At 32.4% G+C, this 15,310-nt stretch overlaps 1 protein-coding gene across 1 annotated transcript in view; it reads right to left on the bottom strand.

Moving 5' to 3' along the window:
• Positions 1–15,006, bottom strand: part of LOC137931819 (uncharacterized) — a 47,524-nt gene extending 32,518 nt beyond the window's left edge. The window contains exons 1-3 of the mRNA XM_068775331.1: positions 14,997–15,006; positions 14,488–14,565; positions 12,251–12,432 (exon numbers count right to left, since the gene is read on the bottom strand). Of these exons, the coding sequence (XP_068631432.1) occupies positions 12,251–12,432; positions 14,488–14,565; positions 14,997–15,006 (270 nt within the window). The remainder of the gene's footprint in view (positions 1–12,250; positions 12,433–14,487; positions 14,566–14,996) is intronic.
• Between the last annotated feature and the right edge of the window lie 304 nt (positions 15,007–15,310).

The raw sequence follows: 15,310 nt of genomic DNA, 5'->3' as shown, positions 1-15,310 counted from the left end.
ATTATTATTAATATTTTGTTTGTTATAGACTGTAATATCACGTTTTCTTCGTTTTTTTACTATATTCTATTGAACGGAATAGAATAGAGTATGAAGTAATAGTTATAATATGTCAATTATAACTATTTATTTATAGTGTATTTTGTTGTCGAATAGCTGTAAAATATTGATTTGCAGCAGTTTTTTTTTTCACTTAAGCATAGGCATTGTTCTGGAATAATGTGATTAAATATAAAAATTCATTGTATTCACACGTCCTTCATTTTTCTGTTGTTTTCGCTGTAAAAGGATCGTCCCGGTATTGTATTTATGGAACAGCAAGGTTATGTGTCCCAGAAAGGTGCTGGCCCTTTTTGGGTTTGAATTCGTAGTAACCATGACATTAAAGTTGACCTCAATTAAAACGAATAACGATAATAAACTCGATACTGGACCATAGTTTTTCGAATTAATTCGTATTAAAAATTGTAATATATTAGAAAGTATAAAAATATATATTTCTTAATTAAATATACCTTGTAAAAAGACATATTTCGAGGAATGATAATATTGCAGTAAATAAATGAGTTGCAAAAGGCAAACTTTTTGTTTCTGTTTGTAAAGGTGATAATTATGAATTATGAATGGCTGCCAGCATAAACAATGCAAGGAGGTTCGACCAGATTATTATTTTTTCTTGTGAAGATATGCGTAATGCTAAAAAAAATTACGAATGATTTCTTCGATTATAATATACTTTAATATACCTTACACCCTTTAACGTAATCTGCCATTTATATATGTATTTATTCATCAGCTAACTATGTATATGCAAAATAGTTGTGGGAACGAGAAATAAACTTAACAGTATCTGTACAGACACATGACATTAATAATTTGTCGACCACCTTTCATTAACAAATTTAACTCCATACAATAGTTTGAAGGTTTTTATGTTTTTCATTTGTAGCCTAATATAATTCTTACTGATATTGCAGTAGGCGGGGCACATCGCTGCAACCGATGGCCGTTGGGGTGTAAAGGATCTCGAGTGACGACCAAGAACAGGTAGACGCGACGTGGGTAGGTCCCTTTCTAGGTAGACAAAACGACGATATACTTAAAGTCGCGGTACTTCGCTGGATGCGAGGAGCACTAGACAAGTCGTCGTGGTGATATTTAGGGAATGCCTTGTAATGGGTGCCTATCGCCCGACAAGGTGATGATGATGATAGTAAAGATTTAAAATATTTTTTTTATTAATTGATTAATAACCTACAACCTTTAGTCTTCCACGCAAATAAACAAATGAAATATTTTTCTTTGCTGGCTATTTTTTCACATTTATGTTGCTTATAAATATGATTTGTGGTAAGAGTGAAATAAAATCTTTTACCTTTATAAGGATATAAGTCAAGGTATGAAAAGAGGTGAGTGAAAAAAAAAGTTTCCGCTTTTTATTTCGACTGTACATTTAAACTCGTCTTAAGATGCTCCGAAAGACAGACAGCTGTTCCATCTGTATTGCAGCTGAGTACACCGGCTTTGTTTCACCTGTATTATTTGAAATAAGCCTTACAAAATTTTTGTAGCATTTTAAAATTTGGATTTTGGTAGTAAGTAGTAATTATTTAATTATGTTTGTATTTTACATTTTCAAATATCACTGAGACTTGTCATAAGCGATACGGTAAATAAGTATGCTTCAGTTTTATAATAATTTCGTCAAAAATACTTAACATTACTATATAGGTTTTTAAGAGATATTTAACCTTTTATTTTAAGCGATTGAATAACATAAAATGTTTATAGCTATCATTAATAAAATTCTTGACAATTCTTCTAAATAATTTTTTTCGAGGAAAAACCTTTCTTGTTTTAAAAATCTAGATTTATTTCGTATATGTTTTTTTTCAGCCTCACTGAAGCTTCAGTAAAATAATTGGAAGAGTACTTTAGATTTAAAATAAATTGGCGACAGCGAGAAACCCGTCGTAAAATGTAACAAATTGCTACGGGCTTTCCCAATCTAGCGGTAATAGAATTCCCGTTCTGAATGTTCTGGTATATTGACAAAGTCTCTTTAAGCGGATTGACATCGATGGGGAATTTGAGATAATTTACTGGCATCCTTTAAGGGATTTATATGTGACTGAATTACACTTCTTGCACTGATTATAAAACAGATTTTTATAGTGGATATCCCACAATATACGATCAAGAAATCATTGTCCACTTTATTTTAATTATATAAAAAAAAATCAGGAATATTCGATTTAACGTAAAATTATTATCAAATTCTTTGTCTCTATGTGTACAGAAATTTCATTTCAGACCATACACGCCCACTGTAAGGCATTGACCTTGTCCAAAGATATCTATGGAGGGATATATCATAATTGTCACGCTCGGTAGGCGGTCATCGTAGTGTGATATTATGGTACGTAGACGTTGCTGCTCCTATTCCGTACACTTGTTTGTGAGCAATGACAAATCTATAATTGATGCGCAAAGTGGGAATTACATTGGACTGTATTTCGGGAATAGAACCGGCGATCAACGATCGCAAGTCCCTGTCCTTTATCGTTGGGCTATCGCTACTTGTGATTAAAAATAACAGCTGTAAAAAACGTAAACGTAATGTATCAATCTTGTCAAATTTCAAAATGATTCTTTTATATTTTTTACATTTTATATTCATTTAAAATGAATATTCATTAACGATTACATTATAAAGACAATAAGGGGAAAAAAAAGAAATCAACACTACATTCACGCATATTTTATTTTAATAGGGTAATAGTAGACGCTGGTATAGAATTGAATAATTGGTAGTTCAAAAATAGGAAAAAAGAATGCAAAATGTTTCAAACGCGGTTGCAACATTGAAATATTTCACCATATGACAGGGTGATTAGTTATAGGTGTAAAAGCTTTAGAGAGGTGAACATGTGGCTCATTTCCTGTTAATTAATGTACAGTTCAATCTCTCCGAAAATCAATTTAAAATTTCGGATTAATAAACATGTTAAATATTAATTAATAATCATGAATACTACTGCAGACTTTGTACTGCCATAAATGATTGGCCTGTCGAATTTCAATAGAAAATATATATATATATACTATGATTGGAAATGAGTATAAAAATTTAAACCTTTAACTAGAGTCAAATAAGCTTTACATTTTAAAGCAAGACTTTTAATGCTTTTATATCAGTTAATTAATAACCTCTATATGAAGAGCTAACAGTAGTTATTATGTTTTAATGAGTTTATTTCATTTTTGGTTGCGAGCAGTGCATGACTGGTTATCGAGGCGATTTTTGGAGAAGCCTTGCAATGGGCGTGGTGATGATGACGATTCCATTTTTGCTTTTTTGTACTTGTATAATATTACACTAGGTATTTATATAAGAGTTCAATTGTTTGATAGTTTATATGGATTTGGAATTGCGAAAATTCTATTTCGTCTTTATATTTCTTTTCAAATCCTACAAAGTTAGACAGAAGATTGTCACTTTGAAAGAGTTTCTCAGCATTGAGTTATCACACTTTATATAAAGTTGTATTCTGAAATAACTTTGCAAAACGTGATAAAACTTTATTTATATGGTTTTGAACAATTGTGAACCATTCAATGTTTTACTTCACCACCGATGCCAAGACGAGGAATATAAATACAAATATTCTAATAAAAAAATTATTATCTATTAACTAAAAGCTTAAATGTGTAGTAGGTTTCAGCCCATTGACGCCCACTGCAAGATATAGGCTTCTTCTTGAGACATCTATGGGGATATAAATCATCATCAATCAATTGCCGCGCTTGGCAGGTGGGTTGACGATCGTTGTGTGGTATTACGCAGAGGACGCTGCTGTATATTCTCTGGGAACTTTTATGTGACCAATGACATTTCTTTATAATTAATGCCCAAAGTGTGTGGATATATTATTGTATCTCGGGAATCGAACCCGCAATCTACGTTCGGAAGTCTCAGTCCTGTACCGCTGTGCTACCATAGCTCAAATAATGTTTAATCAAAGTAATTCACATTCAAAGTAGTAAAATTGGAATAAGTTATCCTTATAAAATCATGTCCCAGTGAAGTGGTACACTTTGGAAAAGGGCCAAATTTCGCCGATAAACCGCCTCCTTTTCCGACTCAATTTTCCTAGCTTAATTTTATTACTTCATTTTCTCCTTGTAAATTAGTTTTTGGTGTAATTATATCAGACTTCATAATGAGTAGGAAAATTTTCCTGCATTATGAATGGAAATAAATTGATAAGAATATTATAACCAATACATTACCACAAACTATAAAATATTTCTACACCCGTCTGGGCAATTTGGTGTGGTATTCTCCTGCCTAAAGGAAGGTGAGGAGGCTGCCCGACTTGCCATCGCAGCTGCCGATCTGGTTATTGACACCGACGGCAGCCGCATAGAGAATAAGGTGGGTGCGGCGTTCTGCGTTATGCGGGCTGTATAGTAAAAAGTTCTAGCTGGGTAGCTTCTGCACTATATGAAGCGACAAGGTACGCGACGGCGGGGGGAGCAGTCATGCGTTATATTGAGCGACTCGCGGTTCGCCCTCCAAACAGTCGCAAGACCGGACACCCTTCATCCTTTAGCGTTAAGAGTAAAAGAGAACATTATGAAAGCGAGAGAAAATAGGAGGAATGTAAGGATTTATTGGGTGAAAACGCACGCAGGGACGGAGGGGAATGAGAAGTTGGATCAACTGGCAAAGTACGCGGCCCTTAAGCGTCAGCTTAGGCTGGGAGCGCTTGACGAATGGAATAGAAGGTACGGCATCGACAACGCGAAAATTCTTCCTGGACCCCATTGCAGCCTATCGCGTGCTCCGCGGGTGGACGCGGTCTTGGTCAAGGTTCAAAAGCTCAGGGAGGATCCCTCGTGCTTCTGTGAACCGGGCGTAAATCTGACCTTGATCCACCTTGTTGCTGACTATCCCGCATTCGGGAGGGCCCGAATCGAGACCGAATGCCGAGTAGGTATAAAGATGGAGGAGCAGGTGGAAGAGCAGGTGAAGGAAGCAGAACACCCTTCCTCAGTCTCTGCAGGAGGGTCGTAGAAAATATCATAGAAAGAAATAAAACTTAGATTAAAACGGTCGGCTAATAGTAAATAATAATAATGTAAATGTGAATAAATATTAAAATAAGGAAACCAAACAAAATGTAAATAAAACTCTAAATGAAAAGTAAGTGAAGAAAAAACTGTAGAAATGTATAAATAAATAATCTAAGTAAAAAAGTAATACATTATAGCAATAAAATAGACCTAGACTGTAGTGACTGAAGATAGGATAGAAGGTGACAAATTAAAGGAACTATGAGATATAAACACATATAGTAACAGGCAATCGCAAATTTCTATATCGCGAACCCACCACTAAGTTAAGTTATTTTTTCAATAAACCCTTCACTAATTTTCTTAGGACCTAGCACGAACAGTAGAACTCTTTCAAAATATGAATGAATATTATCATATCCTTTTTTAAAATTAACTCAACATAATAGTGACTCATAAAGGATGCGTATTGTATGACCGTTGGATAAATTATTTTAGATATTTTGAGTCACAGAATTTACGTGCTTTTATACAGTGAATTATAATTGTCATTATGACTAAATTTTTCAGAAAACACATAGGTAAGTTCTATAAAAATAAATTTGTTTATTGAAGATGAGCTTGTTCAAATTTGCCGGCAACTCTACTATATGTGCCGCATAACTTCGATGTTAGTTTTGGTAACCCCTGCTCAAGGACGTTCCCTACGCAGATCATCATTGAGATTAGTACGACCACGTCTGATACTCTTTAAACCAGTTGTAAATAATAGCACCAGTTGGAGTTTCATCACCGAAAGCTAACCGAAGCCAACCGTAATTTTGTTGCTTATGAACGCAATCGAAATCGAAGTGTTAAGAATCGTACAACAAAATATTCTCGGCTATAACCCACACGTTGAAAGGTAATTTTAGTTTCGCCCATAAGTGAAAATAAATAAGAGAATACGTGAAAAGACTATAACATATTCCTATTAAATCGAATTTCGCCAACGTAAGATCTTTTGCGAAAACTGTTGTGGGTTATATAATTATTTGATTTAATTTCATTTTAAAACAAACTATCTATTACCTTCATAAATATTTTATTATTGCTAGTAAATCCATGAATGTGTTTATCAACATATATAACCTATAAAAATCTGTAGTAGATTTTCCCAAGTCATTGTGTCAAAACCGGGGGTAAAAATGGTTTCTTATAATAACTAATGTTGAAAAAAAAAGGCTAAATAAGCACGAATTAAAACTTAAAAACACCCAAGTAAATACATTTTTAAAGATTGTTTGTCAATGTCATGACCTGCCTAATGGAGTCTCATCTGGCGATCCATACTTTCTACAAAAAAATGACTACTTACTAAAACTATGTTTTACATAATAAATAACAGTTAAGAATTTTTTAAACAAAAATTCCTATAATTTAAATCATTCATGGTAAACAATAGAATATGATTGAAGTCAATTATTAGTCAATAAGAGCCTTTAATTAAGACCTTGATTGTTACAGATCGAATGAAAAATGATACTGGAACGGAACTCTTATTTATCACTTTCATTTTTATAGCCAATATCATTATTTAGCGTCTGGTGCATATTTCTCGTTACGACTTTTGTTATATTTATTGGTCATATAATTTTAAGTCTGCTCTGGTGGTTTTATACACTTTTAACTACTTTTCTCAGCTCCCGTTTATATTAGCCGTTTTTCACAAGAAAATATTTTCATTTTTTTAAATATTCTAAGATTTAATAACACCCTAAAAATTAAAAATGTGCTACACATTTTGTAGACATTCTCTTTGTATTGTAATGAAAACATAAAATTTGTTAGTTAGTGGCGCAGTTATTGAATACTGGGCAAAAATCGAATTAGTACCGAATTAGGTAATAAATTTTACTACGTTTTCAATATGATTTTGTTATTTTTATTGCTCTTGTAAAATTTTAATATCGTACGCAATAAAATTTCTTGTATTTTTTGTTATAATGATCGTTTAACGATTTATGACTACTATACATATTAGAAATATATTTTGTGAAAGTTTTTATTTATTAAGTAAAATAACCAATAATATTTTGACATTATTTTTAGAAATTATAAAGTCGTTAAAAAACAGGCCAAATAAAGTTATCTCAAAAAAATATTTTTAAGAATGAAAATCTTTTGTTCTTACGTTATACGTATTTGGGATTCCGAGCACAAAATAGGCAAAAATGTTGACCGAGGGACTACGCAAGCCCGATGTTGTACGTGACGAGAATGGCGTTACTCTAAATGTATTACACTAACTTTACTTATTCACTTAAATGTTTCACTTAATTAGTGAAGACTTTGCTGGAACTTCATAAGTAAGTTAGGTATTAAGACTCGATCCACTAAACTTGACTAATTCATTAAACTTGAATCTATTTGCCGCCTACTTTTTATATACGCCGTAAAATTGGAAAAAAATAAGGGAAAATGTTATGGTTATGTTACTCTATAAAAAAGATTTATTCTTTTGTAATAAGACAATGTTTAATTTTAGCTTGTTCTTCAACCTTAATTTGATTTCAAATTTTTCTATGATATATCTAGTCAGTAATAATTAAAATTCTATTTTATTTTCACTCCGTTTGCAAATTTATTAGGAGAATTTAAATACGAAACTAATAAAAACTTTATTCAAAATTTATAATAGTGAGAAATAGAAGATTTAACTTTATTTTTAAAGAATAATTTTAATAAATAATTAGTAGTTATTCGATGACTCATATTAACTTCATGTATTTTATAAATAGAGTTAATATGAGTTATTGGTAGTTTATGAGATATATTTAGTTTAGTATTTTAGTTTTTTTTAATTTATATATAGTTTATAAGTAAGAGAGTTTATATTTCGAAAGTCAATGCACTAAAAATAGTATTTTAAAGTTTTTCTTCTACCTTTACGTATGTCATTATAAAGCTAAACTTTAAAATGAATCATCCGATTGGTATGGTCCATTTTTGGTCTACGCAATTTGTATACGGAGCATCGTTATGAATGACATCACTTCTATTAATTAATGTTAGTTAAAAAGTATTTTAATTTTGACATATTTTTGTATATGAATTGCTTATGATTATCAAATAATTAAATATGTTTTAGAGATTGTCATTACATTTATTGTTCTGCTTAGTGCTGAGTCATAGTCAGCGCCGATTTTTAAAGGCTAACAGACGTAAGAGGGTATGAGTCATTCCAAGTGAAACGCATACGGCGAATAATGCCCAGTGTTTTTTGAAGGAGATTACAGTCTAGATGAATATATGACCTTAATTTACTTAAGTCGTAATTATTAACATTTTCAATAATATAAGTTTATAAAATGCGGCAACCGATTAATATCTAATATTAAAAGGTATCAATAATGATTCGTCAATTATAAAATGTTTTTTAATCATTCCATTTAAAGGTTTAGGCATAAAATATTAAATTATTCTTTCAACAAATATTTGCATGTAAGGAATTTCATTTTCACACTCGAGAGTAAATTCCGCGTTTGAGAATACAAACACATTCGTCCTAATTAAGCCTGAAATCCCAGTAAATCTTTAATTGTTTCGGCGCGGCAACCGGAAATGTAGATTACAGATGTAAATTTTAGTGTATATGTAAACCCTTGGAGTGGGTTTTAGTTAGAGGCAAGAAAGTACATTTGATTTTACATACATAAATTCTACAATGTTTTTGTTATTAAAATTTAACATTTACTAACTTCGTCCAGTAGTAAGTTAATTAAAATAAAAATAGAAGCACAAGACTAATTGATTTTTATTGCGTTCACAGAATAAAATATTGTTAATCAGATAGATTTATTCTAAACACACACAACACACAAACACGCACGCACGCACACATGTGTATATACACTTATGATACAATCAATAACATCTTATTTTATTATTTATTTTCTGATACATTTACGCATCTATATATATGTAGATGCATATGTTATTGAATTAATGGAAATTACCACATCACCTTTAGCACAGAAAACAATTTTGTGGATATATAATGTTTCTTTTGCTTATTTACTGTACCTTTTGGTTTAATTATTATATTAATTGTTTTCAACTTTTATTATTTATTACATTGTTTATAGATACAAATCGAAAAAAAATCTTGTTTTATCTAATTTAAATTAAAGCTTACACGACTATTATAAAAGCATGCACACACATTTTTTAAAATTTACTTTAATATTTTGTAAAAATAAATGAAATTAATCAAAGACCATATAAACTATCTTAATATGTCGGTGTTTTTACGGTTTTTAAGCCATCAGAAAATTAACTCAAACTCGATATATTTTTTTTATAATTGCTTGTATGCTCAATAAATCCAAACGACAAACAGAACAGAGTCAGGTAATTTGTTTTGAAAAGTTCTGAAAAAGAAAGCGAGGGAACCAAAGTTTCTAAATTACAACTCCCATTGCCCGTGTACGGTGATTAGAGGTCTGGTTCGAGTTACTTTACACTTTTTCCCTGTTGTTTCTACAAATCAACAATAAAAGTAAAACATTCTTATGGAAGTGTAATTAAACAGCATTAATCTGTCAGTTTAAATATTTTCTGCAATTTTCAATTTAATTAGCATTCTAAGTCGATTCATCGTTGTGAAAATAATTCGTATTTTTAGTGATAGTCGTCTAAAATCTTGCTGGCAAGCGCAACGTACGACATCGGCTTTCAATCTTGCTTATTCTCGGTTGATGTTGATGCTGTTAGCCCAGGGGCTTTTACAGCTTCATCGGAAATGAGTTCATGGAGCGGAAGGGTCCGTGAACTTAAAAATAAATCAAAAGTCTGACCAGAAACACGATCCAGTTGCACGAAGACGTTCGCACGTAATAAACCGCTCTACTCGAGTAGAACTGTGGAGTGTTAATGTTGTGTATATGCGGCTTGAAACGGCAGCGTGGACCAAAGGTAAGCCGAGGAGGGATCTGGATCCAACCTCGGTTCGTCCACGCTGTTCGCAGTTAGGAAGCGGGCGGCCGCCTTCTAAAAACGGGTGTTGTGGTGTGGATTTCAATCTTTTCTAAATGTATGATTAGGGAGACCTATGTCCTGGCTGAAGTAATGATGGCGACGGATCAATCAAGAAACACATACATAGTGTTTTTAATTGAGTTAATCAATAAATATTCACGTTAAATCAACATTCAAGCCATATGTTAAATATTCAATCTAAAAGTTGTAAAAAAGCATGATGGAATCATTTATCATCTATAATTACTTTCAATGCCATACGAGTAATTCATTGCAGACGAGAAGGATAACTTTTTGCGTTCATTTATCAGCGCATCTGTTTCAAATTAATATAATATCTAGAGCACTGAGTGTATGGAGCTTCTTTATACAACTGGCGTCGGTAGAGCTTGGAGTTTTTAATGATTGACGTAATGAAAAATGATTTAAATTAAATCGCACGCAATATGATACTGCAGATGAAGACTTGTGGCGCCAACTTGCACAGGCTAATAGGTTAACGAAGCAAAAGCTTCGAAAAGATGAATATATACTTGATTTGTTAGCTAAAAACTTTGAAGCTGTTCCGCTTATTAATAATATATTAATGACCCTGGAAGAAGTGATCATTTTGAAATATATATTACGTTATTATTGGAATGTAATAGCTAATAGAAGCACAAAATCTGCAGGTACAGATAATAAAAAATAGTATTATTATTACGGTATTTATTATTTCTGAAATTTTAAGAGCAACTACCTTATCTCCCTGTGGCTTTTCTGATTAATAGTTTTTTTTTATTCCAATCTTATTAAATTGAACATGAACAATATTGTGTTTAAATAATTGTGTACTTTCTATTTGAAACGATAACTATAACAAATTTCACACATAGTAAATCATCTATCCAAATGTCATATGTGGCTATGTTATTTAAATTAATAATATTTTTTGGTTTTTGTAACTTACACTATCACAATTGGCGTATTCATCCGGCTCCGGTTAGTACTTGTGATTCTATAAAGTGGAGGCTCACTTAAGCTACCAAAATTACGGCCAACTTAACTTAATGTTGGTTAAACCAATGACGATGTAACTTGTAATTAGTTTCTTTAGTTGCGAGTGCTTTTATCAATATATATATAAGAACGTATAGGAATAACTGAAGAAAAGTAACGATAAAGAAAGAAAATGCTTTTAATCATTAACTAATTACGAGATTATTTCTTTTGTTATTTCTGAATATTACCTGCCGTACGGCTATATTTATTGGATAGTAAGTGTTGTTTATTACAATATAAATAGTACATTGTCGATGTCTTTATAAATGTGCCTGACAATATTGAGAAATATAAAAAATATTTCGACGTATAATAATGTTAGTATTAAATGTAAGCCTGTCATATTTTTTTTTCAGGCTTGATAAAGTTAGTAACTCTTCTGTGGACAACTGCGTAAAGTATTATTATACACTTCCATGTAATGTCACTGAATTATCATCTCATAAATTTTTAAAAATTATTGAACTAGACCCTGTAAAAATCTATTAGATTAATAATTTTTTAAAATAATAATGAACCTTGTATTGATCCCCTACTGCATTAAGGATACGATAGTACGAGGTACTTTGATAAAGTAACCTTTAAAAATCCATCTGTTTTTGTTAGCGTTTCTGAGTCCAGAACGCGTTCGGTATCTTAGCAGTTGAAGGATGCTATTACAGGAAAACTCAAGCTGATTCTTGTTTCTTTCAAATTTAGCTCTTCTGGCATTCTTCTCATTATGTGTATAAGTGGTTAATGTAAATGATTCTAAAAGGATAATCATCATCATTTCAAATAAAGGATGTCCACTGCTGGACATAGTTCTTCCCCTATAGATTCCTTCCCCATGGGACCGGTTGGAAGCGGCATGTATACAGCGTCTTCCAACGAAATTACCTTGGTTGTCTGTCCACCTTGTAGGCGGACTCTTACGCTGGGCTGCCAGACCGTGGTTTTTACTCCAGAACCAGTTGTTAATAACATGAATAGATGAATAAACAATAAATGATTTAAAAAAAACTGTGACTCGGAACGCAGTAGCGTTAACACATTAAATAAATTAAACGTCGTAACGCAACGTATTATAAAATATTAAAGGTCTGAGAAGTGTGTGCTTTTGTTGCCTTACCTTAATCATGGCTTTTAATAGGGCATATCTTGTAAATACATTCCGCTCTGCTTTCGACTCGTTGTAGCGTGACATCAATGTGACCAGCGCTTTCTTTGCCGTGTCGTAGTTCTCGTCCAGGCGTATTCTTACTGCACGAAGACGTTCATTTGTTTCTATCACTTCTTCTTTCGTCTGCCCGCCTAGTAAACACAAACAGAAATTACTTTGAAATAAATAGTACATGTACGTACGTTTATTTTATATATTGATTAGTTATAGGTTTATGTATAGCTCACTTGCTGTTAATGAATATACGATACACCTTGCTCAAAATTGGTTTCAGAAATATTAAGCAACATTAGGGAAATGAAACAAGAAAAAGCATTTACTCATTTTGGATTACTATGTAATAAAATTAGTTCTTGTTTACTATCTGTCCTGTCGACTTTGCATTACGAGAAGTTATGGGCCTGACTTATTTCAATAGAAAAATAAATCAAATGTGATGTAAAATATTTAAAAACTATCTCTTTATACAGGTTGATTTGAAAAAGTTGTGAAGTTTTAAGTTTTTTCTGACAAATGTATTCACCCTTATAAAACTATTACCTTTGTAACCAATCAACCTGTACATGCAAAATATGATTGCAATTAAAAATAACGACAACACAGAGTTCGATGTCAGAAATAATCGACATATTTCATCTATCAATCGTAATTACCACATTCGCCGAAACTCACATCGCACGTGAATTGCGAATTAATACAATTGTGTTCCGATCTGTTCAGTTCTAGGACAAATATTCGGATAATTGCATCGATGACATTGTCGTGTACAGAATTCCAATGTTTAGTTACCTAGTGTGGAACTTCATGCAATACACTGTTAGAGTTCTCTGTAACTTTGAAACTAAATGTGTTTAGGTAGAAAGTAAAAAATTTAAAGGGAAAATATGTTGTACTTAATTTTCTATCAATACAATTTTAACGCTATTAAGCAAGTGGTAGATTTCTTTTATTAATGTGCCATCTCATCATCTACATAATTATTTACTAAACTGTCGAACATCCACTGTTTTTATATAGACCTTTTGCAATGAACCATGAATAGTTCCGACAAGCAAGAGGCAATGCCATAAGCTGCCGGCTCGCCAATACCATGTTCTGTTCTGTCGCGAACCTAACTGCGTCAGGTAGCACGTATCTTAACGAGTTTTGGTCTTTTTAACAAACATCTGTTTACTTTACATGTTACGGACAATCCTCTGTGCAGAGCTTGCCTGGAAGAGAACGAGACTGCTGTTCACGTACGCTGTACGAGGGTAGCACTATACATGGATATCCACATCCGATCACTGAAGTGCCTTCCTGAGATCGCCGGCGATATCAAGGGTCTATTGGTATGTCTCGAGGAGTTCAGTAGCCTTTGGTAAGATTAACCCACACGCAAAATGAGCGCAGTGTCGCTTGGTTTGAGGGACAAGACATAGGACTCCCTTAAAAATTACCAATAGGATCAGTAGGAAGCGGTCTGCTTCCAGTATCTTCCGACGATTTTAACAAATTACATCAAAAAAGATATCATTTATTGTCATCATCGCTTACACCGTAAAACGTGACAAATTATATAAAATAGTCAACCATCATCATTTCATCAGCCGCAAGATGTCTAAAGCTGGACATAAGTCTCTTCATGGATTCCCAATAGAACCGATTGGAAGCGACCTGCATCCAACCGTCTAGATAGATACAACTGCATCCAAATCGTCAGCATATTTCTAAATTAATGGCCTTGTAGAATAAACCTTTTGTATTTCTCAAGGTAAATAGCTGAGACGTCTTGTACATAGTATTGTAGTGAATTTTTTAAAGCACACAATTTTTTAAATGTAACGAAGAAATTAATAGAACAAATCATTAAAAATGTATTGTTAAATTTGTAATTGATCTACGTTGCGATAAACGTTATTAAGGAATATTTATGTAAGTGTTCAAATAGTGAATGTAAGGCGATGGAAATCATTGATAAGGAACCACTTAAATAAATGTAGAAGCTTTAAAGTTTTTTTGCTGACAAGTGAGCTATACATTTGCCTCGAAAAGTAATTTACTTTTGTATCCAATTCCTCGTTACAAACAAATAAATATAGTTCATATATTTTGTAAAAAATAAATCTAATTTAATCACGCATTAATAGTTGAATTTAAATGGAAACGTAGTATTAGAGTGACAAGTATAAAGACTTAATGCTTACTGGAAGTGCCTTCATCCTTGACGTCTTGTACGATGCGACGGACACTCTGTGTGAACTTGCCGACTAAGTTTGTACTCGCTGTAACAAAATAAAAAGTTGATTATATTAATGCGTACTAAAATTATAGTTGAAAATCAGTCGAATGTGTTCGTCCGTGTTCATATTCATTTGAGTACTGCAAGTTTGACAGAATATCAAGAGATTTAATAGAAATTATAATTAAATTAAACTGCTCCCTTTACTGGCAACAACTTTAAACAAAGCCACGAGTGTTTCAAAAGCGTTTTGACCTGGGAACAATGAATTATAAATTCAGTCTTGTTTTTTATCATAATAATAATCTTAATTCAGTTGTTTCATGGCTTAAAAATAAAAAAAAGAATACATGATTCAAATATTTGTTATACTAAAAGTTAAAAAATATTTAATTTTTGTGTAACTGTGGTTTAATTTTTCTCCTGGTTATAATTTAAGAATGTTATGGTCAAATAAAAAAAAATTGTGTATACTCTGGTCCATGTCTGAATAATTTAAGTATTTTTTTGGGTTAACTAGTAAACGTAGACTAACTGAATGAGCTGTTGTAGCCTAACGGTAGAGGACTGAGGTATCTACTTGTGATCGTACGTAGCAGGTTCGATTCCATGCATACAGTTTAAATATAAACACTTTGCATCTAGTTCACGGGGCGGAAGGGCGGGAGGGGGAGGGAACTCAGTATCGATGAAGCTGTAAAAGCCTTAGGGCTAACAGCATTAACATCCTAAGAAACAATACAATAAAAACAATAAAAACACTTTGTGCATTAATTACTCAGTCTCGC

This window comes from Battus philenor, unplaced genomic scaffold (genome assembly GCF_028537555.1).
Source record: "Battus philenor isolate CCGP_79_NKW_IND1 unplaced genomic scaffold, ilBatPhil1.0.hap1 SCAF_8, whole genome shotgun sequence".
Classification (NCBI taxonomy): Eukaryota; Metazoa; Arthropoda; class Insecta; order Lepidoptera; family Papilionidae; genus Battus; species Battus philenor.
The sequence above is the reverse complement of the archived record's forward strand: the minus strand, read 5'-3'. Positions and strand labels throughout refer to the sequence as shown.